Source organism: Pipra filicauda, unplaced genomic scaffold (assembly GCF_003945595.2).
Source record: "Pipra filicauda isolate LSUMZ 115617 unplaced genomic scaffold, ASM394559v2 scaffold30_size5312502_pilon, whole genome shotgun sequence".
Classification (NCBI taxonomy): domain Eukaryota; kingdom Metazoa; phylum Chordata; class Aves; order Passeriformes; family Pipridae; genus Pipra; species Pipra filicauda.
The window spans coordinates 1,002,369-1,027,248 of record NW_024104432.1 but is presented as its reverse complement, the minus strand read 5'-3'; the positions used below and the strand labels follow the sequence as shown (position 1 = coordinate 1,027,248).

At 39.7% G+C, this 24,880-nt stretch overlaps 1 protein-coding gene across 1 annotated transcript in view; it reads left to right on the top strand.

Annotated features, from left to right (window-relative positions):
• The first annotated feature begins 3,063 nt into the window (after nt 1-3,063).
• Nucleotides 3,064-24,880, top strand: part of HSPA4L (heat shock protein family A (Hsp70) member 4 like) — a 31,708-nt gene continuing 9,891 nt past the window's right edge. The window contains exons 1-18 of the mRNA XM_027716019.2: nt 3,064-3,351; nt 7,442-7,499; nt 8,922-9,062; nt 10,207-10,329; nt 12,837-12,936; nt 14,333-14,466; nt 15,074-15,318; nt 15,404-15,480; nt 16,607-16,758; nt 17,252-17,358; nt 17,768-17,901; nt 19,085-19,287; nt 21,216-21,317; nt 21,823-21,960; nt 22,287-22,412; nt 23,053-23,160; nt 24,136-24,255; nt 24,603-24,764. Of these exons, the coding sequence (XP_027571820.1) occupies nt 3,245-3,351; nt 7,442-7,499; nt 8,922-9,062; nt 10,207-10,329; nt 12,837-12,936; nt 14,333-14,466; nt 15,074-15,318; nt 15,404-15,480; nt 16,607-16,758; nt 17,252-17,358; nt 17,768-17,901; nt 19,085-19,287; nt 21,216-21,317; nt 21,823-21,960; nt 22,287-22,412; nt 23,053-23,160; nt 24,136-24,255; nt 24,603-24,764 (2,337 nt within the window). The 5' untranslated portion in view covers nt 3,064-3,244. The remainder of the gene's footprint in view (nt 3,352-7,441; nt 7,500-8,921; nt 9,063-10,206; nt 10,330-12,836; nt 12,937-14,332; nt 14,467-15,073; nt 15,319-15,403; nt 15,481-16,606; nt 16,759-17,251; nt 17,359-17,767; nt 17,902-19,084; nt 19,288-21,215; nt 21,318-21,822; nt 21,961-22,286; nt 22,413-23,052; nt 23,161-24,135; nt 24,256-24,602; nt 24,765-24,880) is intronic.

Genomic DNA, 24,880 nt, shown 5'->3' with positions numbered 1-24,880 from the left:
AAAACAAAATATGTTAAATGGTTTTTAGCTGTGTTACTGCACTTACTTATATTGACTATATTTCATATGTGTATATCACAATGGCCTAAGGCAAGATTGCCTTTCTGTCATTATGCAGAACCTAGAACTTTACCTGGATATTGCAGGTGGATTTGATTTCAGATGTAGCTAATTTAAGTTAAAACTTCAACATTAAGTTAAAAAAAAGTATCTTCTCTCCAGTTAGAGTTGGACATGAAGAAAGGGATTTGGATTCATCTCTCCCAAAAAAAGTGTACATGTTTTTTGCTAGTGAAGACAAAAACCAGTGTTCGTTCATAATACAGCCCATAATATGATTTAGAGGACTCTATTGATCACTAATGAACTGCAATCTACTTGGTATAAAAATATTTCAGTGATACTAAAGAAGGAAAAGGAATTAGCTGTGTAAATTTTAATAGCATTGAAACAATTCAGAGCACCCTTAGGACTGGAATGACCTCATTTAATTCCTAAGCCTTCTACTTGCCCAGTAGAGCTTAAAAGAAGCATCAGAAGAAGGATCACAGCCTTTCTAAATTTAGTCATTGCAACCAGCTAACAGAGCATGACACCAGATAAATATTTATTAGGCAAAAGATCACTCCCTTGGAGTAAGTGAAACACTAGGAAAAAAGTTCCTTAGTGTTCTTTACTGTGGAAAGACAATGAATCCAAGAAAATACTTACTTGCCTCTTGTTTAAAATTCTCATTGTTTCCATTTTATTCATAGTGAATGTTATGCATCTTGAATTTTAAATTACAGCTTGTCCCTGAATATATCCTGGTAACAGCAGTTTCCCTGGGCTGTCAGCAGAGCCCATGTATGGACTCCACCTGGGAGTATGTATCTGCCTGGGACAGGTTCTACATGAACCACAGAAAAAGAAAACTTGTTTCTCACCTGTTGTGTTTTCACGGTATTTTAAAGCATGTGTCAGGACAGCAAAGGAATTTGTGTTCGTGTTTTCTTTTTAAAATTGGCATAAAGAAATACAGCCGTTAACTTTTCTCCCTGTCCCATCTCTCAAACAACATACAGAAGGCTTTTATCTGGCTGTCAGCATTTTAAGTCAAAACATAGCCCAAAAATATAGAGCCCTAAGCACTTAGACACTTGAGACATAGTATTTCTTGAGAGAATTTTAAATGCCTGAGGATTCTTATCTTAGTATTGAAGATAAATCTTAGCATGCACATCCATGAGGAGACTTCTTTTTATTTCTTAGGCAATAATTTTCAATAGGGAAAGGAAAAATAAACCAAACCTTGTGGAGTACTGATAACTTAGGGTCCAAAAGAAGCATTTAGGAGACCTTTATGTAAATGTCTGGTTTCAAAGAAACTAAAGCTAGCAGCATTCCTAACGTTTCTCCCCAGCCATTAAGTTTTTCATGAAACCCTTAGCTCATTGAGTTTGTACAAATATTTTTTTGCTGCTAAAAAATCAGATGCAAGCCATGGGCCAAGAATTGGCAAGACTTGGACAACCCCAATTCTGAGATTTCTACAGTGGCAGTAGATGATAGGAGGAGAGATATGCTCAGACAAGTCTGTGGTTTATCTGACTGAAGTGAGTTTTGTTCATACTTGCAGGCTGGGCATACTTGACACTGAAGCACACAAACATGGCTTTTACAAAGTAAGAGTTTGGCTTACCCTGCTTATGTTCTTATCTCACAACTCTTGTCAAAGCAAAGAAAAGGTCTATTGGCACTCTCTGGTTCACTTGCACAATTTCATCTGGGCCTAGTTTAGTGAGGTTGCAGAGGCACACAGGAGTATTTGCGTACAACCTCTTAGCCTGGGGTTTCTGTTCAGTCAGTAGTCATCCTCAGGTGGTGCTGCAAGACCTTGAGTCATTGGTTTTGGAAGAGGGATGGAAAGAGCAGAGCAGAAAGCAGCGCTGGGATGTCTCCCTGGCTACTGCAAGTGGGACTGGACCTGGTTTGCCTTTGTGATCCCAACACTAGGAAGTAAAATGAGGTAGTTAATGCATATATAGTAGGTAAGTATAGTTATATATATAACTATATATATCTCTAGGTAACAGTGGTTTCTTTTGCTCATGGAGGTTTTAGGAAAATTCTGGTTATTTAGGAGACTACTGAAACTGTAACAAATGGAGAGATAATTAAACCTCTTGACAGGGATGCTAAACTAGTTTAGTGGTTTAGTGCTTATTTTTAGTCTTTCCAGTAGAGCAAAACTGCAGTGCAGCATCACATGCTGTGTCACAAAGACACCACACTGCTGTGTGAGACTGTTTAGAAGCCAAAAAATACTTAACAGAGCTTTTCCAGTCCGTAGGTTTGTTTTGTAGAGTTTTAGTCCCCAAATACCTAAAATGGGTTAAGTGCAGTAGAGACATTTGGAGTTCAAGATTTCTTTTTTTGTTTGTTTTTTTTTTGTGGTTTTTTTTTGTTTGTTTGTTTGGTGTTTTTTTTTGTTTTTTGTTTTTTTTTTCTAGGAAATTAAGACAGATGAGGTGCTTCTGGGAATACATTGGCACAAATCAACGACAGTCTTGTGTTGGCAGTGGGTGGAATGTAGGATTTGATGGTCCCAGCTCTCTGCCTGTCCCTGGCACCAGGAGCCATCCCCACCTCGGACAGAAGAGGTCTTGGTTCCATTTTTAATGCATAACTTGGCTTCCGGATACAGGGCTAACCCTGCACCTTGGGCCTCAGGGTTTTCCAGGCCAACCACCTGCTCCAGGAGCTGGGGGTCTGTCCCACTCCTCACGGCAGGTCTGTGGTGGCCCACTCCAGGCACGGCTGTATTAATGACCCTAGTCACCGCCGGCACTAATTGCTACGGATTGCTATAATCTCATTAACTCGAGCCGTGTCGCAGCCAACCCCGGCTCTAAGGGGGACTCCGCGCGCCCTTTAAGGGCGGGCGGGGCGGTCCCGCCGCAGCGTGACGCGAGCGCGGGGCGTCGCTCCCGGTGGCACCGCTCCCTCCCTCCTTCCCCGCCTCCCTCCCGTTCCAGATCCTTCTGGAAGGGCAGCGCCGCCCGAGCGGTGCCGGAAAGAGCCGAGGCGGAGGCCGGGGCCGGGCGGGCTTCCCGCCGGCGGCGCCTGCGCACGGCGGGGCCGCTGCCGGTTGGTGCCGGCGCTCCGCAGTGGGGGAGCGGCGGGCGCGGAACCGGGGCCGGTCCCAGTGCCAGTCCCAGTCCCAGCGGAGCCGCGGCGGGCGCGGGGAGCAGCGGGCGCAGCCATGTCTGTGGTGGGCATCGACCTCGGCTTCCTCAACTGCTACATCGGCGTGGCGCGGAGCGGGGGCATCGAGACCATCGCTAACGAGTACAGTGACCGCTGCACCCCGTGAGTACCGGCGGTCCCGGGGCCCGGCGCTGCTGCTCCGCCCGCCAGGGGCAGCCCCGTGTGGTCTCGCGGGGCCGTGTTCCCTGCGCGCCCCGGGGCGCTCCCCGCGCGGTCCCCCCGGGCGCTCCAGCCCCCGCGGCGGGAGCGCAGCGCGGCCCCGCCGGGAGAGTGCCTCTTGCCGAGAACAGGCGCAGCGGTGCGTGTGCTGGGGCTGGAGGTTGCCCGGGAGACATTCGTGTGTCTGCGTCTGGCTGTCCTGGCTGCTGCCTCTGCGTGTCCTTGAAATCCTGCGCTGTGAATGTGCCGCACCGCTCCGGAGGCACAGCAGACTTTTATTTCCGTCCTTGTCACGCTTTGGTTTCGGGTAGCCAAAGATCTCGGTGGAGTGCATGTGTTTCCCCAACTCTGGAACGCCTGCCAGAGCTGGAAGCGTTTTCATTAACAATTACATGATGGAGTGGTGGCGAGACTGGGAAGGTGGAGGACGTTGATTCACCAGGGAAACAGGGAAGTGGCGCGATGAATTCCCTCTCTTTAAACCTGTTCTTACTTGCACCGTATGTGGTGGCCGTGGAATACCGAGGTCTGGCGAGGAAGAGGGGGGTGGCAGTGGGCAGCGTCTGTGATGATGGGATACGCAAGAGTAGGTGGAGACTTTGCTCCTCTGTTTCTATGGGATACGTCTAGGATTTTCACAGCTCTGTCTGTGCATAATTTTCAAGGAGGATTAAGGAATTCGTGTAATACTTATGAAAATCGGGTGTTGGATGGTGCTTCCGTTTATTAAAGGAACTTGTAGCCAACAGAGAAAGCTGTTTCTGCTGTATGAGGCTGTAGTAACCTCAGCATTGCGCTCCTTTTGATGTCGGAGAAATGTAGGTGTTGGTTTGCTTTCTAAGAAGTTGTTTTTTAGAAGTGCGAAGAAATTGAGTGCTGAAATGCATACTTTCTGTTTTAATGGGAATACTGTTTAATACTCCTTTTATTCTTTATAAAAATATACTTTTCACATTAGCTCCGAGGCAGTCATTATCCTTGTGCACGTTTTATGAGAACTGAAATTCAGAGACTTTTCAAATTCAGTGCAAGGAATCCCATGAAGTTGTTGCCCAAAGAATCCTGAGGCAGCTGTAGTTTCCTTCCCCCTTATGATGAAGAGCACTTCCAATTCTTAGTTGTTCTTGGAGTATGTTCTTTGCAGAGAGGCTTCTCTGCATTTAATATTTTTCACATTAATATCTGATTAACTGTACTTTCAAGATATTTGCAGAGGGATTATGAAGGATGTACAAGTTGGCAATTACAGCATCTGGAGTACATGTACACTTAAAGGCAGTGGGTGTCTCACTTAAAGTGACATTTTCCTTGTCCTTCTCTGTCTCAAAATGCAGTAATACAAGACAACTTGAGGAACATCCTTTCTAACACTGTTATCTTGAGGCAAACCAGAAAGGTCAATAGAAATGTAACAAATTTATTACTGTTATGTAAGTTTGTAATAGTTGCTAAACCTTTACTTCAGACAGGATTTGAATGATGTAGACAGATCTAACTCTTGAATTGTTAAAACTTTTCTTCCTATTGCACAAAGACACGCAGTAAATGTTTTAAATGTTTCTATACAGGTGCTTACATCATTCAGATACTTAAGTTAGCTAATAGTTAACATGGATTGGAGATGTCCCAAATACTTGTGACTTACTCCCAGAAATCCAGAGTCTACTGCATCTGTGTAGCACTGTGTAAAAATACCTGGGCAAGCCAGTAACCCTTTCATGTGCAGGGTGCTGTTATTAAGCCATGTAAAGATCCTGGCACAGGGCCTAAAGATAGGACAGTCCTGGCTGTGCTTTTTCTGGGCAAGGCTCATCAGTGCAGCCAGATTCCAGCTTTGGAGCTGGCTCAGATACCTGCACAGTGCTGCTGTGAACATCATCATTTACAGCATACAGACAAAAGCAGTGTAGACTTGGGGAAGATCTGTATTACCACAGTTTAACATAGTCATAAATCCAGTATCCCTGTTGTTAAAACATTCAGGTGGTCCTTTGTCTGAAATGTACATCCTGTAGTCTGATGCTTGGGATTGTTAGTATTTGTAAGATGTGTATCATCTTGGAAGCTTTAGAACGAATATTTCTAGAAAGAGAGGAAAAAGATTTTGCTATGAAGCCATCCATTTTGGTAGAACTTGTGTATTTTAAGGCTTTTGGCCCTTGCATCTCTTTGGAAGTTAACTTATGCTTGGCTTTTTCTGAACTTGCAATTCCAGCTAGTCTGTTGTACATGTTTCCAGTGCTCCTAGCACGTTAAACTCATGGCTAGTGGCCCTTCCAGGTGCTCTCCCTCACCACTGTAGTTTTGTGGGAAGAGAGCCAATTGTTGATAGCTCATAATGTTTTAGTAACTTTTTTCAGACCACGTGTGTTTAGTGTGATCACATGCTGTAATTAAGATCACGAAGGTAACATCTTCAAAACAATGCAGGGAGAGGATTGAAATGTCCTTCTGGTGAGGAGAGTTGCTACCTTAGTGAAGTCTGGGTACTGCTCTACAGCTCTCTTCAAAGCAAGCTGAGGGTAGTGGTAAGGGAAGCAGTTCAGTATCCTTGTATCCTTAGGGTGGATGTTCTTCCTAGAGGACTGTTTTGGATACTGCAGAAGTTTTTGGTGCCAAAGAGAGCACATTCATTTTTTGGCATTGTTGCTTCCCAACCAATGGAAGAAGAAACCATCCACCCCTGTGCTGGAAGTGAGTAATTGAAGTAAACCCTGGCAGGAGCTGTGGTGTGTCAAGTAGCTTCTGACTTGATGCTTCATGCTCTGCGTGGGGTATGTGCCAGTAATTGTCTCTCAGCAGAGTCAGATTCCTACACTGAAAAGGTGTGATACAATAGCAGTAGTTTGTAAACCATTTGCTTACTATATAAAGAGCTCTTTTATCTGACCTTCATTAATTATCACAAGGTATGATTGGGAACTGTAGCATTGTGACATTAAAAATGGTGAAAGCTGAACTACATATCTGAAAATGTAGGGCAATGCCTTGTCTGTTTGCAGCAGTGAAATCTGGAGGTTTTGCATGTTCAGTGTGGTGTCACAGAGAAGAGGTTGCTAGAGGATACTCTCAAATTACAGTGGCCTCGTTGTAGTGATGATGGAGAGGAGGCAGGAAGTAATCTGCTGTAGTGACCTTTATACATTCATTAAACAATTACAATTATATTTGAACTGTATGAAATCTGGCTTGTATCTGTTACTTACTCCTGAATGGTTTTAGCCAGATTCGTTCCTTTTTAGGGAAGAGTTCTATTTCAAATCTGTAATGTGAAGTATGGTGATAGTAACTTCCAGAAAAAAAACCAACCATTTCCAAAGATGGTGGTGAGGGGGGCCAGATGGTTACTGGGGCCAGATGGTGACTGTGACCTGGGGCAGTCTTTGCTGAACCAGAGGGTGTTCAGTGGTGACACAAGAAACAGCAAGGGTCTGTGGGCTGCATTAGAGCTTCCAAAACCCTGGGAGCTGTTCCCAGATAATCCCCCCTTTTGCCCGTTTGCAGCATATACTTGGTAGTCCTCAGTTACGGAAGTGCTCAACAGCTTGTGGGCTGTTCAGCTCCCCTGGCCTTAGATGTTTGGGGTTTTTTCCAGTTGTTCTGTCAGGATTGTTGGTAAGGGGTCTTGCAATGTGAATGTGGTCCTGTCAGACTCAAGGGTTTATTGAGTCAAAAAAACCCGACTGGTAAAGTTCAGGTTCTTAAACTAGATGTCACAGGCTTCTTTTCATAGTTATCTGTGACCTAAAAATGACTATTCATGCCTTTCCTTCATGATGAGATCTGTAGAAACTTTTACAGAATTCCTTAAATGCAATTATAATGACAACAGTTGCAGTGCATGCAGTTTCTAAACTAATTTGAAAAGAATAACTAGAATTCCACTTCAAGTTCTGGTGCTTTATGCAGTAATGCTCTTAAACACCACATCCATATTCTGCTACTTGAATTTTTGTGGATATTCTATAGTACCATGGAAATGATTTATGATGTTATCTTTTAAAGCTGATTTTTTTTTTCTGTTCTTACTTAGAGCATGTATATCTTTAGGATCCAAGACCCGAGCCATTGGGAATGCAGCAAAGAGCCAGGTAAATGGATCACAAACTTTATTGTGACTTATTAGACTTATGTCCCGTTGAACTGTGGGAAGACAAGTAACAAATAAAAGTTGATAATTTTATGTTTTGAAGTGAATTTTCTGCAGTAAGTGTATATTTCACAGTTACTGCTTCAACAATATTAACAACCCTGTATTAAAATTGCAACTGTATTTCTGCATTGTTTTGTCATGGGGGGGGAAGAGAAGAAACAGAAAACCTTGTTTGTTCACCAGTAAAATATTATTTTCTTGCTTACTCATGACAGCAGGAATAGAGTTCGTAATTAAATCTCTACTGGGGCGGGGAGGGATAATGTGCTTATGCTTTAGAAAAGCTGAAACTGAAGTTGAACAGAGTTTCATAGAGATACTGGTTGTTGCTTATAATGGGAAATGAATGCATTTTAGTTATGTACTATCTCACTTTGGAGCTTTGAACGAAAGTGAAATTTCTCTGATCCTCAGTAAATTCACTTGCAACCTAGGAAAACCTCCCTTTGGGGAAAAAACCCACATGTTAAAGATTTGTAATAGACGGTATGAATCTACAAATTCAAAATAGGTCAGGTCTTGCTCTCTTTTTTTGTGTACATGCACGATGTTAGCATGTTGAAGACTTCCTTCCCCTTAGATTTGCCTGGCAGATGTGAAGGTAGTAGAGCCCTCCTGATGTACCATGAGCAGGCAGTAAATGCAGAAGCCATATTGCTTTCATTCTGAGCAACTTTACACTTTTTATCTGAGCTCAGCCCCTGAACTTGCTGCTGAGAAAGTGTCCTGTCAGTATTCCCAGCTGGGAAATTTGCTGTTTAGATTAGTAAAGTAGTTCATCTTGGACAAGATTACCCTGGAGTAGTTTCTTTTGATAGCTTAAATACTGTGTTTATTGGGATTTGTTTCTTCTGGCCCTTTCTTTGCTTAAAAGCCTGTCCTTAAAGTAACTGGGTTAAAACACTGATGAGAGAACAGGTGTGAGGAGACTTCACATCCAGTTGGGATCTGAATTAGAGGAGAACTTCAAAGGAAGTGAAATGTGTTCAATAGGTGAAGGTTTATATAAGGTTATTGTAGGTAATAACTTCATTTATTCCTACTGACAACCATTGCAACAATATACGATCTCAAATATTGCATAATGTATCAGAAAGTTCCTCTAATGTAAAAACCACCATGAAAATTGATGGCAGCAAGCTAATGAATATTACAGAGAGAAGTAAACTTGAATTTTTTTAATGGAGGTCATAGATTAAAAAATAGGTTCTTCTTTCTCTCCCCACACGTTTCTTTCCAGTGAACGTGTAGGGCTTTACACAGGTCAGTGTGTGAATTAAACCCAACATAACAAGAGTTTCTTTCTTCACGGTCCTCTGTAGCCTGCATGTCACAGGTAATTAAAATATGTTTTCCACAGATTGTCACAAATGTAAAAAATGCATTACATGGTTTCAAAAAACTGCATGGAAGAGCATTTGAAGATCCTTACATACAAGCTGAGAGGGCCAAACTTCCCTATGAACTTCAGAAGATGCCTAATGGCTCCGTGGGAGTAAAGGTGAGTTAAAGCTTTGGGCAGAGTACTTTTAGAGGTAGATTTGGACCTTTGTCACTTCTTGCATGAACAGACTTACATTTTCCCTAAGAAGGCTCTAAATATATTCCTGTTTCTCTAAATAAGTCCTGTACTTTCTAACCAAGATGTCGATCGAGGTTTCTCATCAGTTGTATTTGCTTTCCACAGTACTTTCCGTTACTAGCTTTTCACCTTACCCTACTAGATTTACCTTCAAATATGTTCAAATACCTTAAAAAAACTACTGTGTGTGATTATTAGTTTCCCTCTGAGTTTAGGTCTTAGACATGCAGAGACCAAGTTTTGGGAAAACAAGATAATACTCTGAATATAAAATCTGAACAAGTTATTTGTAATTTGCTTCCAGACTAAATGGCTGGAAACTGCTCTTCTCAGAGTTCAGGCTTTCTGGCTTCAATTTCTGAATGTGTCTATTTTTTTAGCATTTTAATTTGGATCAGGAATGCACTTTTGAAGCAGATTTCCCAATCATCCTCAGTGCACTTTGAGTTGCTTTTTGACAGGGCTTCATACCACTGAGTGGGTTTTATTCTGTACACCTGGTCATATCACAATAATTGCCAGTGTAAATATACATCCTTCTGGTTTTCCTTGCACAGGAGTGCTTGGGATTGGTAGAGAGACAGTAGTCTCTCAGGAATTCAGGACACAGAACTTCACATGAAGGCTGAAGGTTCAGATGTGTTTCCTGAGCAGGGCAGGACTGTTAGAATTGCCCTGTTTGCACCTTCCCTGCCTCATGTGCTTAAAGTGACCCTTGCAGGAAGCAAATGTTCCTTGGGTTTGCTCCAAAACTCTTATTTTCAACTTGTGGTAGGGTTATGTATTATGCTTTGTTGTTGTTGTTTTTTAAATTAAAAAAAAAAAAGAGCAACAGAAATACTGTATCGTTGTGAATAGCCCCTTGAGATAACTGAGGTGTTAAGTTTCCCACAAAACAATTTTCACCTAAACTGAACTGTTTTAAGATTTGTTGTAGGTGACACAGATCTGTAGCATCAATTGATATGGCGTTATTTGTGTCTAAAGTCTGGTATTAAGCTTCATCACATCTTCAGAGAAAAGTTGAGATGATGGATTACAGAATCACAATTCTCTGTTTCAGGTGAGATACCTTGATGAAGAGAGACTTTTTGCAGTTGAACAGATTACAGGAATGTTATTGGCCAAACTGAAAGAGACTTCAGAAAGTGCTTTGAAGAAGCCAGTGGCAGACTGTGTGATCTCAGTAAGTGGTAATATATTTATTGTAATCTATAGATAGCTTTATGTAAGCTAGGACCAGTTATGCCATGGTGCTGTGGGAATAGATACAAGTAGTGGATAGAAATTGTATCCCCAAAAATAGGCCTTTGTTAAAGGTTTTCCAAATGAGAATGCTTTTGGAATCATATGTGAGAAGATGAAAAATTTGTTAAATCAAGAGCGTGTTTTCAGAAAGAACATATTGCTTAAGCTAATCCAAACTGTCTGTCTACAAGGGCTGCGTATAGTATTCCTGATTACTGTAGTTCCTGTTATAAATGGAAGCTGTCCTATGCGTAAGCATATCCTCCTTGATTCCAAAGAACCTTCCCAAATTCATGTTAAATTTCTTTGTTATTACCTAGTTGAGTGCTGTTGTAGTGCAGTTGAGAGTTACCTAAACTCTCTGAGGGTCATAGTAACAATTTGATAACCCCAAATTACTTGGCTTTGTTTGAAAAAGTCTTTTTATTTGGTTGGTGTGGCCGTTTGAGCCACATTAGAAATCTAAAATCCAATTTCCAGACCTCCCCCCACCCTTCACACAATTATCCTAACACCGGAGAGAAACTTTCAGGCTAGAGGCTTCTATAGGGGAAGAGGGAAGTATATACATTTATTTACACAAATAAATACTATACAAACTAAAGGCAACTATATATATATATTACATTACTATCAGTCAGTCCTTTCAAGCCCCTCCTTTAACTTTAGTCCAGGAGCAGCCTTTAAGGCTGATATGTAACACAGTCTGCCGTGGGAGTGTTCTGGGCTCCTGAACGCTCCCCCCCTCACCAAGTTCCAGCAGTTGTTTGTTGCAGTCTCTCCTCACGAGGTCCAAGAAGATAGCTTTGAGTCCTTGCTCTCCTGCTGCTGGTGACTTCTCCCTCTCGGTGTCTCACCTCAGTTCGTAGGCTGCTGTAGTGTAGCTTAGCTTATCAAGCGTCCACATCCTGGAATCTTCATTCCTCCACATCAGTTCTCGGCTGCCCCCGGTCAGCTTCAGCAGGCAACTCTCGAGCTCTTGGCTCGTCTCCAATTTCGCCTGGGACTCTTCTCCCGAGCACCAAGCTGATTTATCAGCCCGTCCACTTGGCTCTGCTCAAATGCTGAGCCTTAAAATCCACCCCCCACCAGCCTAAATGTAGTGGGGGGGAAAAAGCCCCCTAGCCTTGGCCACAGGCAGCTCGGTTCAGTTATGCACTGTCCCAAGCGTCCCACAGCTGCGGGGGGGGGAAAGAAGGCCTGGCCTCCTCCCTCTTACCTCAGGTGCTGTGAATCTCTTCCTTCACAGCACACACTCCAAATGCTGACTCTAACTCTAGCCAAAGGCTGAGCCGGGGGGTCACAGGGCTCCCCTCTCCCCACCCTGGAGGGGAAGAGAGGCAGCCCAGCCACCCCCTGGCCTTGTCCACCTACATGCAGCAGACACCAACAGCAAAACAACCAAGACAGAACTTCTAACAGCTTCTGGTGCTGTGATATATGATTTTGAGCAGAAGCGAACAATATGAGTGGTGATTGGCTCTCAAGGGAACACTGTCCTGGCACCCAGTCACCTCTGAGCCCCTCGAACCTCTCAGGGGGGGCCAATCTCAACCTATGACAGTTGGTTTGCCCATGATTTTTCTAGCTGATGGCCTTCCCCGTGAGGAGGTTTTGTTCCTGATATGAATTCCTGTGTCTGCTTTTCACATGGTTTTTGTTTACTGGCTCTGCTGGGAAGTCTGGGCATGAGGGATTGGAGAGACATTGCATCTGTCAGAGACATGGAAACTGGAAAGTCATGTAATTTAGCTGTTAGAAATCTACTTTGATGTTTTTCCTTGCTTCCTTTTGGTATACAAAGACACTTAGAGAGCACCTCCCACGCACAGAGGGATACACCACAGTGGTAGCCAGCAAAACACACTGTGAATGTAGTTCTGACTGACGCTGAAGATGTGCCAGCTGATGGCAGCCAGTTTCTAAATGGGTTCTGATTATGCTTTGGCTATTTTTGATGGCACTGAATGTTGTAGCTCCCTGTAAGCTGGCACTGTGCTGGAGGTGATATTTGAAAAATGAATACAGGTTCAGGTTTAGTTGCGGCATCACTGCAGTGCTTCTGCCTGTAACTTATTTTTGGGCCATGTGTGAATATTTATTGTGTTGACTTTGTCCTGCACAAATGTTTTCAGTAACTAGTAATGATTTTAAGAATCTGAGAAAGCATTTTTAGGGGGATTTTTTGTGGTGCTTAAATCGGCTTTATTTAAAACAACCTTGGATGCCACTTCATTTTTGTCAAATTTTGAAATCTTAATTAAAATATGAACTAAAATGAATTAGCTACCTCTTTTATTCAGAGTGCCTTATTAATTTGTGGCTAGCTCATAACAGTTTCTTGTGGCAATGACATTTATAGGGTAGCTTAATGGGCAAGTCTGACTTATTTAAATTAAAAAATCCATATTCCATAATACCCTGTGTTGTTGTTTTTGGAAACAGGTCCCTAGTTTCTTCACTGATGCTGAAAGAAGGTCTGTAATGGCAGCTGCGCAGATTGCAGGATTAAATTGTCTGAAGCTGATGAATGAAACTACAGCAGGTAAAGGGCAGAAACGTTTTTTTTTTCCTTTTAAATCCATTCAGGCTCTTGAATGTAAAGGTGATGACATCCTGCTCTTACAAAATTAGGAGCTTGAGAAAGAGCCGTCTGGGCTGGTACTGCCCAATCCAGCTTGGGAACTGGAAACACTGCAGTGGGGTGGTGTGCAGCACTTAGGAGGTGTGGTGGAAGTTGGGGTTTGCTAACTTGAACGCAATGCCACTGGGGGATAGCTTTGGAAAGCTGGCATCTGTGCTTACCTTTCAGCTGTACTATGAACCTACTGGAGCTGTATCAGGAAGGCCTGAGCTACCTTCAGAATCTCTTCATGATTCAGCTGGGTGTGCAGCTGACCTAAATTCTTAATTGCTGTATTAAATAATAGTACAGTACAATATTATCAGATGTGTCTAAAACATTATGGTAAATACATTCTTTAACATAGGTGTGTAGTGGGGCCTTCTAATTTTCTTTCCAGCTTTCTAGAAGATGGGTATATTGAAGTAAAAATAAAACTCATGGAAGTATTAGAGACATACTTTTATCATAAGCTAATACTTAGTTGAAGTGATAAACATTGAAGGGAAATTATAAAGTATAATCCAAAGATTTTTCATTTTTAACTACTTAATGTGTATGCTTTAAGAGCTGCTTCTACACAAATTGCATTTTTATGCACTTCTCCAAAAGTGGATTTGCTGATCGTATTTACAGACAACTTGAACTTGACTTTTCAGATATCCAAGTCAACTGAGTCTGTGGGGTAATGACATTTGAAACTTGAGGCAATCGTGTCAGCTGCGGCAGTGGGACAACTGGTTCTATAAAGTAACTTCCCTCTTCTGGTCAGGGTAGAGCCCAGAAATACCTAACACTTTATGGGAACTAAACATGGAGCTGTTTAAATCAATAACTTTTATTTTTCTTGATCGAAGTTTTCTTTGCACTTAGAAAGTCTCAAACAACTTTCCAAATGAGTGCTGGGTAGTGAAATCTTAGATTTGTGTAAACTAGTCTTCTAAAACGCTTTTTTTTGTTGTTGTTTCTTGGGCATGCGTGAGTTTTGCAAAGCTAAGATAAAAAATAATGAAAATAAAGCATTTCAAGGGAGAGGTGTAAGCATGAGGCTTAATCTGTGCAATTTCACAAATTACAATGTTAATTTGGCTGCAAGCAGAACTGAATTACAGGGTGATGCTTCAGTAGTGTTAAACCTTCACTTGACATTTCTTTCATCTCTTGTCAATGAAAAATGTGTTTTCAACATCTTTTCAACATTTGAGCAGTTAGGAGGTGTTTAGAAAGGGTAAAGAATAGGTAGTGTGTGTCTTTTGGTAGTGTTTTTAATGCACACTTTACATCTTGCCCTTAACTTCCATGGGCTGATGTTTTTCAGTTGCATTAGCCTATGGAATATACAAGCAAGATCTGCCAGCCTTGGAAGAGAAGCCAAGAAATGTGGTCTTTGTAGATATGGGACATTCTGCATATCAGGTTTCCATCTGTGCTTTTAACAAGGGAAAACTGAAGGTAATCTTTTAAGTCATGCATTAAAATTCCATATGCCTGAAGTATTTAATATTCAAAATACTGCTCTTTGGAAAGATTATTTTTTAAATGTCTATAGCAAATACTTTTAAAACGTGGAATACAAAACTCTTCTGTTGTTTTTTGCTATTTCAGTAAGTCAGTTTTGGTAAAATGCAGAAGTGAACTATCCCAAAGTATGTTTTGAAAAGTGCTTGATAATTGAGCACACTGCAGTTTTTGTGCCATGTTATATTACTGATATATTTGCAGAATCAGGTAGTCTCAAAAGCATTGTAGTTGCGCAGCTGACTTACTCATGGGAAATTCTTGAACTGCCCAAGTCACTCCATGATGCCAGGGGTTTTTTTCCAAGTTGAAAGTCTTAAATCCAATAGGATGCAAGGTAAAACTGAACAGTTTTCACTTCCTGCTTTGGAGACTTTTGTCTATGAGCTGCTACTGGCTGAATGCTTTTGTGAACTTGTCTTTGGTAGCAAAATGCCATTTGAAGTCATGTGGAAGATGATAGCACATTTTGCTGTGTTGAGTAAATGGCACAGAACAAACATTGTCTAATAACTTCTCATCTTTCTTTCACTTCTGTCAGGTCTTGGCTACTACCTTTGACCCTTTTGTAGGTGGTAGGAATTTTGATGAGGCTTTGGTAGACTACTTCTCTGAAGAATTTAGGACAAAATACAAACTGAATGTAAAAGAGAATCCGCGAGCACTGTTGCGATTGTATCAGGAATGTGAAAAGCTCAAGAAGCTTATGAGTGCAAATGCTTCTGACCTTCCACTCAATATTGAGTGCTTCATGAATGACCTTGATGTCTCCAGTAAGATGAACAGGTGCGGTGTGCTGTTTTCACTGAGGTGCAGGGGAGGGTGGTCTCTAAGCTGCCTCATAATGTGGAACACTCTTCCTGTCCTGCAGAGCTCAGTTTGAGCAATTGTGTGCTGCCCTTCTGGCCAGAGTGGAGCCTCCTCTAAGAGCAGCCATGGATCAAGCAAGTAAGTAGGAGTTAATTTAGGTACTGCTAGTAATCCAGTTATCCTCGATCTCCTTAATGATTATCTTTTTAATATATTTTTGTATTTATTAGAATTGCAAAGCTAAATACTGAAAAGTTAAATGTAAGTTCCATTCATACGCTTGTCATGACTGCATGATCCCATTCCTGCCTCATTTATTGCACATGCCACTCTGCAACCTTGGTTATTGACCCTCATTCACCCTGTGTCATGGAAAAGGCTGGCATTCCGAATTGATTTAAAAATCACAAAACCAAACCAAGCCAAAATGATGATGGGGAAAAAATATTATTCTTTACTGCAACCTTTGGGCCAGCCTGTTCCATGTGATACATACGTGTCTTCACTGACCTGAGAATTTGGCAGTATATTCTTAAAACAAGTTACCAGAAGCATGTGCAAATAACAAATTAATTTCTTTTTTGCCTAATGTAGTGTAAAGGAGAGAATTAGACTTTCACAGGAAAAGGTTTTACCCCTAATTCCAACATCTTCACCTAAAAGAAAGGGAAGAATTCTGCTTCTCTTGTGACTTGGCTTGATAGCTAATACAGAAATTAACAACCTGAGTAACATCTGAGCAGAGCTGTTCAAGGACTGATAGTTTGAGATTATTTATACACATAACTTAATTCCGAATTCAAGATAACCTGCAAGCACAGTCTACTATTTTTTACATATATTTAGCTAAAGGTTTTGCTTTACATTTTTGGCAACCAAGATTGAGCCAGCCATAAGAAGATGAGGTATATTTGGGTTTCATTTTGTTGTTCAGGAGAGGTGAGGTATTGTCCAGTAGGGCAGGGCTCCTAAAGAAGACCCAATTTTACACTTTTGGGTCTATGCACACCAGAAAGGGGATGCACATGCTGTTCTCATTGATGCTTGGCTTCTGCATTTCCCAGGTTTATGCAACTAGAAACCTTTGTAGCCTGCAGGAGGGACAGTTACAAAGATCTTGTCAGTTGTTAAATGCGTTCAGTGCTTGTCACAGTGTTGGATAATAAGAGGACTCTTACCTTTTCTTCTTTTTTTTTTTTAGTTGTCCAAAGACAGCTTTTTGAAATCTTGACGATAATTTAAAGCCATGCACTCTCTTTTCTAGAACTTCAGCGTGAAGATATCTACAGTATAGAAATAGTAGGTGGGGCTACTAGAATTCCAGCAGTGAAGGAACAGATCTCTAACTTTTTCTGTAAAGAGATAAGCACCACGCTAAATGCTGATGAAGCTGTTGCAAGAGGCTGTGCCTTGCAGGTATAGTTATTGAAATAAAACTTCGGTATTGCTACTTTAACATCGTGTACTAATGAAATAAAACTAACCACAAGCAAAAGGTGCTACAGCTGAAACAAGATACAGAGTCTTACTTCTTTCAACAGTTTGTCAGAAATTATTCTGTTACATTCATTGATTTGCTGCTGTGTCACGTTAAAAGGATGGTCTTGTTAGAGACCTGTTAAGTTTGATGACCAAAATTCTGCTGTTCCACTTCCGTGTAGTCGTTCAAAAGCTTTGCTGGGTATCTTCACTGAAAATCACTGGGGAAGTAGCACCTATTACTTTAGTTAAGTCTTTCAGTTCAATTAACTATGAGAAGGTTCTGTTAAAAAAAATTCTATGATAAGTAGGACCTCCATATATGACCAATATGATTTGTAGCCTTTTAGCACTTAAGTATTAATTCTTGTACTTGTTATTTATTTGACTATATGGATATAATAAAATTTTGGTCTTTTTTTTTTTCTAGTGTGCAATTCTTTCCCCAGCTTTTAAAGTGCGTGAGTTTTCCATCACAGATGTTGTTCCTTACTCTGTAACATTGAGATGGAAATCATCTTATGAAGAAGGAACAGGGTAAGTTGGTACAGTGCCGACTGAAAAGTGTATGTTTGTATATCAAGAAAAATGTTGAGCTGTGGGGGAAAAAAACAGGCCTCTGGCTTTGAAGCTCTCATCCACTTGAACTGTTTTAGATTTTTTTTTTTTGCACTGTACCTTTTTGCTTTCCAATTACTGCTTAATAATTGGAAATACATTTAATTAAGAAATGTTGCAGTGAACTTGCGTAGTTTTTAATAAGTGTCATCTTGAATGCAGAGTCCAGCTTTGAGACCAAGAGGCTTTCAACCTCCAAATATTGTCATAAAATGACTTAAATTACTCAGCTGTTTGCATGGCTGCTGATCATTAACATACCTGGATTTTCATTATCCATTAAATTATGCTCAGAGGTTTAACCTCACTTAATGTTTTACTGCTTTAGGGAGTGTGAAGTCTTCAGTAAGAATCATGCTGCTCCATTCTCAAAAGTAATTACTTTTCACAAGAAAGAACCTTTTGACCTGGAAGCTTATTATACCCATCCGCATGAAGTGCCTTATCCTGATTCCAGAATAGGTAAGGAAATGTGAATAGAAACTCCTTACCCAGCTCCTGTTGATATTGGGAAGAATGGTTCTCCTTTCTTCTAAGATAGGTCACTTCCATATTTCCTAGTTTATAGTAAAGCTTTGGTTCTTTAGAAAGGCTCAGCACAGTCTTTTTGGTTTAAATGTAGTGATCACACAGTATTGACATCTTTGTTGGACAGTTCCTAAAAAAAATTCTGCTTCATTTTATCTTTAGTTTCTGAATGCTTTAAAACAAGTAGGTACAAGGAGTTTTTAGTGCTCTATTGTCTGGTTCTTTCAATTTCTATAAAATTGATAAAGATATTATGTGCCAGCTAGCCTGGATTTTTCAAAGAAATTGGATCAGAGGAGCTGTTACCTGTCTGGACAGGTAACATCTAGTGCTATCTGTCATGTCTCTTTCTCTTAATCTGAGAACATAAAAGATAGGCATTTCCTCAATTTAAGCATCTGTAGTAGAGTCTAAAGAATTAGATGGTATGAATAAGTTTCTTGGTAGCTAATGCTGCCTTACTTGCAGTATTAATACACTCCTCAGGGTCTCTAATTCAGGATTTTATTTCCTGATTTATTAATCAGATATAAACTTGGTACTGTTTATTTAGCTGTCTATGCAAGAAGTCTGTGGTATTCAGGAAGAAACGTTATTCCTTATGTGTGCACAGTCTGCATCATCTACAGTCAAATTTCCAGCAAGTTGCAAAATGTATCCACCTCACTACTTCCAGAAACCTTGATAAGCACTGTTCATTCTCCAGGAAGTGTAGTGCAGCCATGTTATCAAATTCATCATTCAAAATCTCTGTTAACATTTTATTTTGCAGTGTGAAGTTTGAGTTACGTGGACAAAAGAAACCATTTGAGATCATCAGAGTAATTTCTCTAGTGTGATGGTTACAGAAGGCAACAGAGAAGTAGAATACCTAGTAAAGTGGTATCTTGCTTTCTTATGAAATAAAGATAAAGCAAAAACATCTTACTAATTATTAGTGAACTGATAATAATTGGGAACCAGGCTTTAGTTTATCTACCTGCAGCTTACATTGTAGGATTGACAACTAAGTAGAAAGTTTCCAAGTAGTTCAAGTTACATGAAGGTGCTGTTTAAATTAACACTCTTTCACTACTTTTTTGACACAACAGTTAAAGCTGTCTTTGTCGTCTTCAAGGGCGTTTCACTATTCAGAATGTTGGTCCCCAACCTGATGGCGACAGTTCCAAAGTGAAGGTGAAGGTGCGTGTCAATATCCATGGCCTTTTCAGTGTGGCTAATGCTTCCATAATAGAGAAGCAGAACATAGAGGGGGATCACAACGACACACCCATGGACACTGAATCATCAAGTAAGAACCAAGGCAGAGATGAAGAGCTGGTATGTAAACTTGGAAATATCTACACTGTAATTCTGATAAGAGAGCCAATAATTGCAGATGAAATCAGTGTTTAGCTTTTCACAGTTACTGCTTCTCCACCCTTAAATTACTTCTTCAGTTATGTAACACATTTCTTCATGTTTATTATTGAAGTACTGGTGAAGTGTGGCACTAAGAAAGAAAGAAGAATGTAAAACCATATTCTAAAGAATAAAGTGATATTTTTTGTTATTGTGCTTCACCATCTCACCAGCATTTAGCATTATCTGGTGTTGCTAGCAAATGGCAGCATATTTAATGAGATCTGTTGAAAAATTAATCTTAGGGTTTGTTGTTCCTCACACAGTATTTTTTCAATTAGTAAAAGTTATATATGGTGGCCTTGGCAGCCTTTCATTTAAGATTTGTTCTTAGCAGCTTTTCCTACTTTAGTTCAATATACTACAGGAATTAGAGCAACTGGTTACACAACTAGCATTACATAATCTATATAAGCGACTTCTTAAATACTACACTGCTTTCCAGGAATGTGAGCATATTTGAAATACTAAATATGATGCAGTTCCTTGTGGGCAAGTGTTCCGTATCTGATGTTTGTAATCAAGTGGAAAAGGATTGGAAGTGATAGAGCTGGCATTTAGTCTGAGGCATACTGCTCATGGAGTTCACTGGTGTTCAGTACACGAGTAACTGCTTCCGTCCTCAGGCTTTCCTGCTGTAGTACTCCATTTGTCTAACATATCTTCTGTTTCACAATGGTGCTTGTCAGCAATTACCTTTCAGTATTGAGGATGATCCCCTTGACTCTGAGGAGGAGGTTTGTGGTGTATATGTGTATTATTTCCCCTCTATAGCTATTTCCTGTAGGTAAAACAGTTCCTCATGTTGTTGGCTTTTCTGTGTGAACAGTAAGAACAGTAAATTTAGCATTTCAATTTTTTTTTTCCCTACTCTGAAGTGACAAAACTTAAATTTGGTAAAAGTAACCTTGTTTTCCGCTGTAAACTGCAGCATATGCCTCTGTGGTAGAGTTTGAAATCCTTAAGTGACTTTTTTTGTATTTTGGAGAACTAACAGTAAATGATTTTTCATGAATATGTAGTTTATGAATCCAGAAATCTGAATTCCTTTTAGTAGAAGGAGTTTTGGATCTTTCAGACTTCATCTACAGCTCCTTAGTTTTCAGTGCGCTGGATGTCCAAATATTAGAGTCATCCTGAAAACTTCTCTTGAAAGTGTTTTTCAGCGATGACAGGGAGTTGTATTACTTAAACCAAGTGATCAGCACTAGTAATTAGTGGTGTCTTTTTCAGATTGTTAAATTTAGAATAAAGCATAAGTGATAAATTTAGGATAAATTTACAGATAAATTTAATTGAAGCTTGCTTTATTTTGGGTGGCAAGGAGGGAAGACAGTTGGTCATGTACTCCAAGAGGCTACTACTACAGAAATTAATTTTTATTAGTCTCGCTGTCCTTGAGACAGATGCAGGTAATAATTACGATGATTAAATTACTTCTCCTTTGGACTACAAACTTTAAAGTTTAGGTCAAAAATTATACAAGGTCAGAGTTCTGGCTGTTCCATAGAGAACGCATTGTTATTGCCTGTGTTGGTGGTGTGTTTCTAGAATGTTCTTTGCTTGCATTTTATATGTATGCATTTCTAATTTAAAGTGAAGGGATTATTCACAGGGTTTAGTGTAATTATGTTATGGGGACAGACAGCAACATCAAAAGGCTGAGTTCATTTCATTTGAAAGATAGAAATACAAGTAATATATCAAAACACCTGTTCAAACATGGTGAATCAAAAATTTTTAGGATTGATTCTGAAGTTATATATTGCGTGTGATCTACTGTAACTGACATCAGTCTTAAATCTTGCAGCAAACCATTGCATTCAGTTATGTAACTCTCTCTCTAGGATAAAATGCAGGTTGATCAAGAAGAAGGTGTGCAGAAAAGTCAAGCTGAACAACAGAACCAAGCAGATGAGGAAACTGAAAATGCTGGAACCGAAACAAAAGTTCGTATTCAGTACTGATAAGACGTTTTTTTGCCCAGTATTCTCACACTCACTGATTTTACTAGTTGCAGAATGTAGGACTGTATTTAAAGAAATGCATATTTACATAACCATTTCAATAAATGAATATATGTAGGTTAGGAATCCTACCATAGCACTTTAATTTTCAACGCAGTATGGTTAAGAATTTAAAGTAGGTTTCTATTGTTCAACCTAATTTTATAGTGAAGATGTAATTTAGGGAAACTTATGAAATACTGTAAAGAATAATAGCTTCTGAACAAGTTTTCTTACAGCTCTTTATGTTTAAAGAAATTAAATTTCACCAGTTTGGTTCAAAACTGAGGTAATGGTGATTTTGAATACAGAGGAATAATTAGGTGCTAAATCTATATAAAATTAATTTGTAGCTGTCTTAACTAGTTTTATTCGTCTCTCTTTTTTGAGCATAAATGTAGTAATATTTCCATTCCTGGAAGTTTCTTAGTAGTGTCACTCTTTATAGGCTTCTTCTGGAGAAAAGCAAGATCATCTATCCCAGCCAAAGGCTAAAACAAAAGTTAAGAGTATTGACCTCCCTATACAGGCAAGCCTCTATAGGCAACTGGGACAAGATCTAATCAATTCCTATATAGAAAATGAGGTAAGCAGCATAAACAGATGACTGCTCAATGTCGCTGTGAATAATTATCTAAAATAATTGGCAACCATCAACTTAAGCAATTTAGAATTGTAAGGGGGTTTGTTTTTGTTGGGGTTTTGGTGAAATTACTCAGTTTCATTAGACTTAGCTTATGCTGTTCTGGTTGTGCTTGCAGTGCAGATGACTTACACAGAGGTGAACATTTTTATCAGTAATTGGAAATTAGCAGGCTTCTGCCAAGTTCTGTGGTACACTTTCAAGAGCGTAGTCACTGAGCTTGACATTTAAAATGCTTTTAGTTTTAAATAAGCTTTTCTCCACCCTAGGGGAAGATGATGATGCAAGACAAGCTTGAGAAAGAAAGAAATGATGCTAAGAATGCTGTTGAAGAGTATGTGTATGAATTCAGAGACAAGCTGTGTGGAGTCTTTGAGAAATTTATCACTGAAGAAGTAAGACTTGCTTATATGTTTCAACTGTTGGAAAAAGTTCCTTTGTATTAATAAGTTTTGAGCGTGGGTTCTGGGAAGGCTCCAGCAGTCTCTTAGACTAGTTTTGGAGTAAGAGATGGCTCAACTTCACAAAAGTGAAGTTCAAATTACACTTGGACCTAACATTTGACTTGCAAGCAAGCAGAGTTCTTTATTGTCTGAGAAGTTCCTCAGTGGCAAAGAAAGATTTGGGATGCAGGCAGAAAATAAAAATCCTATGGTCAGCATAGGAAAGCAGGCCACAAGCTTCTAAATGGTGTCAGTGGGTAGGAATAAAAAAAAATGAACAGGTAATATGGAATAATATTAAGAAGTGCATGGGCTGTCTTACATAGCTTTGGGACTGATTTTATAACTCCAGTAAACTTCACCTGCAAATCAGATGAGTAGGGCTGTCCTCCCTCTCTTATCACTCTGTAAAATCTTGACTTTGAAGTCTGTTAATTACTGTTTTCCTTCACTATCACTTTGAATGTTTCAAGCTGATGAAACAGTCTTTTTTGAGTAGGGGTGAAGTGCAAAGAAGGTGTGTTCGGGTGGGAGAAAAGTCTCATTTGATGTGTTCCCTTCTGAACTGGAGTGTCCCTAACTTGCGTTGTAGGATTCAAACAAGCTGACCTTGATGTTGGAGGACACCGAAAATTGGCTTTATGAAGATGGAGAGGACCAGCCAAAACAAGTATACATGGATAAGCTTCAGGAACTAAAAGTAAGGTTATAAGTTGCTTTCTAGAAAAGTCATGCATGTGTATTTATGGGTGGGCGTTCAGGTTGCGTATATATGTTATTTATGAAGCGAACATAATATTTAGAACTAAAACTATGGTTTGTTTTAATGAGAGTTGTGCTTCTAATTTGAAAATGGTTGAAATGAAGCACGCTGTCACTAGTGACAACAGATTTAATTGCTATGGGAATTTTCTGTCAGTCTTGTTACAATCTGAACGAGGTTTTTGAATATTTGACTGCCTTCCTGGGTAATCAGAATTACACTCCAGACTATATGTTCTGATTGTCCTGTTCTAAGTGGTCTTCTATGGCTGTATCATAAAACTCAATTTTTGAGTCTAATGTCTTAACGATAAAGGCTGAGAGTGCTTTAACAGTAGCTTCCACTGTATCATTTGATCAATGACAAAAAAAAAACTTAAATACTTTAGATTTTAATAATCTCATGGGGAAAATGTGAATTCCAATGAATGACTAGCTACTTTGGAGTAAGTTGAAGTATATCTCTAGCCCTAGGGCTCCAGCTGTTTTTTCTCAAGTCAGATTTCCTTTGTGGGAGGGATAACTGATGGAAACAGCAGTGCAGATACAGGCAACTGCCTGGATACCAGTATTCAAGAGAAGATAAAAACAGACAGTGGATAAAACTAGAAGTTTTCAGATTAATTGCTTGAAAATTAAAGCATCCATTAAATCTTGATTTGTTTCTGTTCCAAAAGCTCTTTTTGCAGAAAACTGCAAAATACCAAGCTTGGTAAGGATAGGTACTACTCCTTTGTTTAAACCTCTGGGATTTTTTTGTTGATGATGCACTAAAGAAACATGCAAAGATTTAGCTCTTGAATGGGTGAGAAAAGGACTTAAAGGCAGCCTTCCTTCCCATGCCTCATTTTATTCGTAGACCAGACTAAAGGAAATATGTATTTTGTAAATATCTTTGTGCTTACTATTCCAGAAATTTGGACAGCCTATTCAGGAAAGATGCGTGGAACATGAAGAGAGACCAAAAGTTCTAAATGAACTGGGAAAGAAGATTCAGCTCCTTATGAAAGCAGTAGAAGCATACAAAAATAAGGTAGAAATAAATTATTTAGTGATTTAAGGATTTATAAGTGTTTTGAGTTTGGCTGTAGAGCTTTTTGTGTTTAAAAAGAAATCCTATAGAATTAACTCTTAAACTGCTTTAGAAGGGCTGTTGTACTTTGATTCCTGAGAACTTGAAAACTGTTTTGCATTGCTAGCAGAAACAGCTTCTTCATGAGAACATAAATCAAAGATCATTACATTTTTCATGGTCACTTGGACCACTTGAAATGGATCTCTCAAGTTATGGCTGTTACAAGTGTTTCTGTAGCTTCTAATACTAATTTAATTGGGTGAGCGGCATATATTAATTGGTGATACAAATATCTCTCTCCTTAGGATGAAAAATATGATCACCTAGATCCTGCTGAGATGGAAAAAGTTGACAAATACATCAATGAGGCTATGAATTGGTTGAACAGCAAAATGAATGCCCAGAATAAACTAAGTCTGACTCAGGATCCAGTTGTGAAAGTGGCAGAAATACTGGCAAAATCTAAGGTAAAAAAAAAATCATAAAGATCATTGTTGCATTCTAATAAGTTTGTCTTGAACCAGATTTTGGCCGAGATTTGAGGTAGAATATTACATCTACAAATACTTTAAAGCTATTAAAA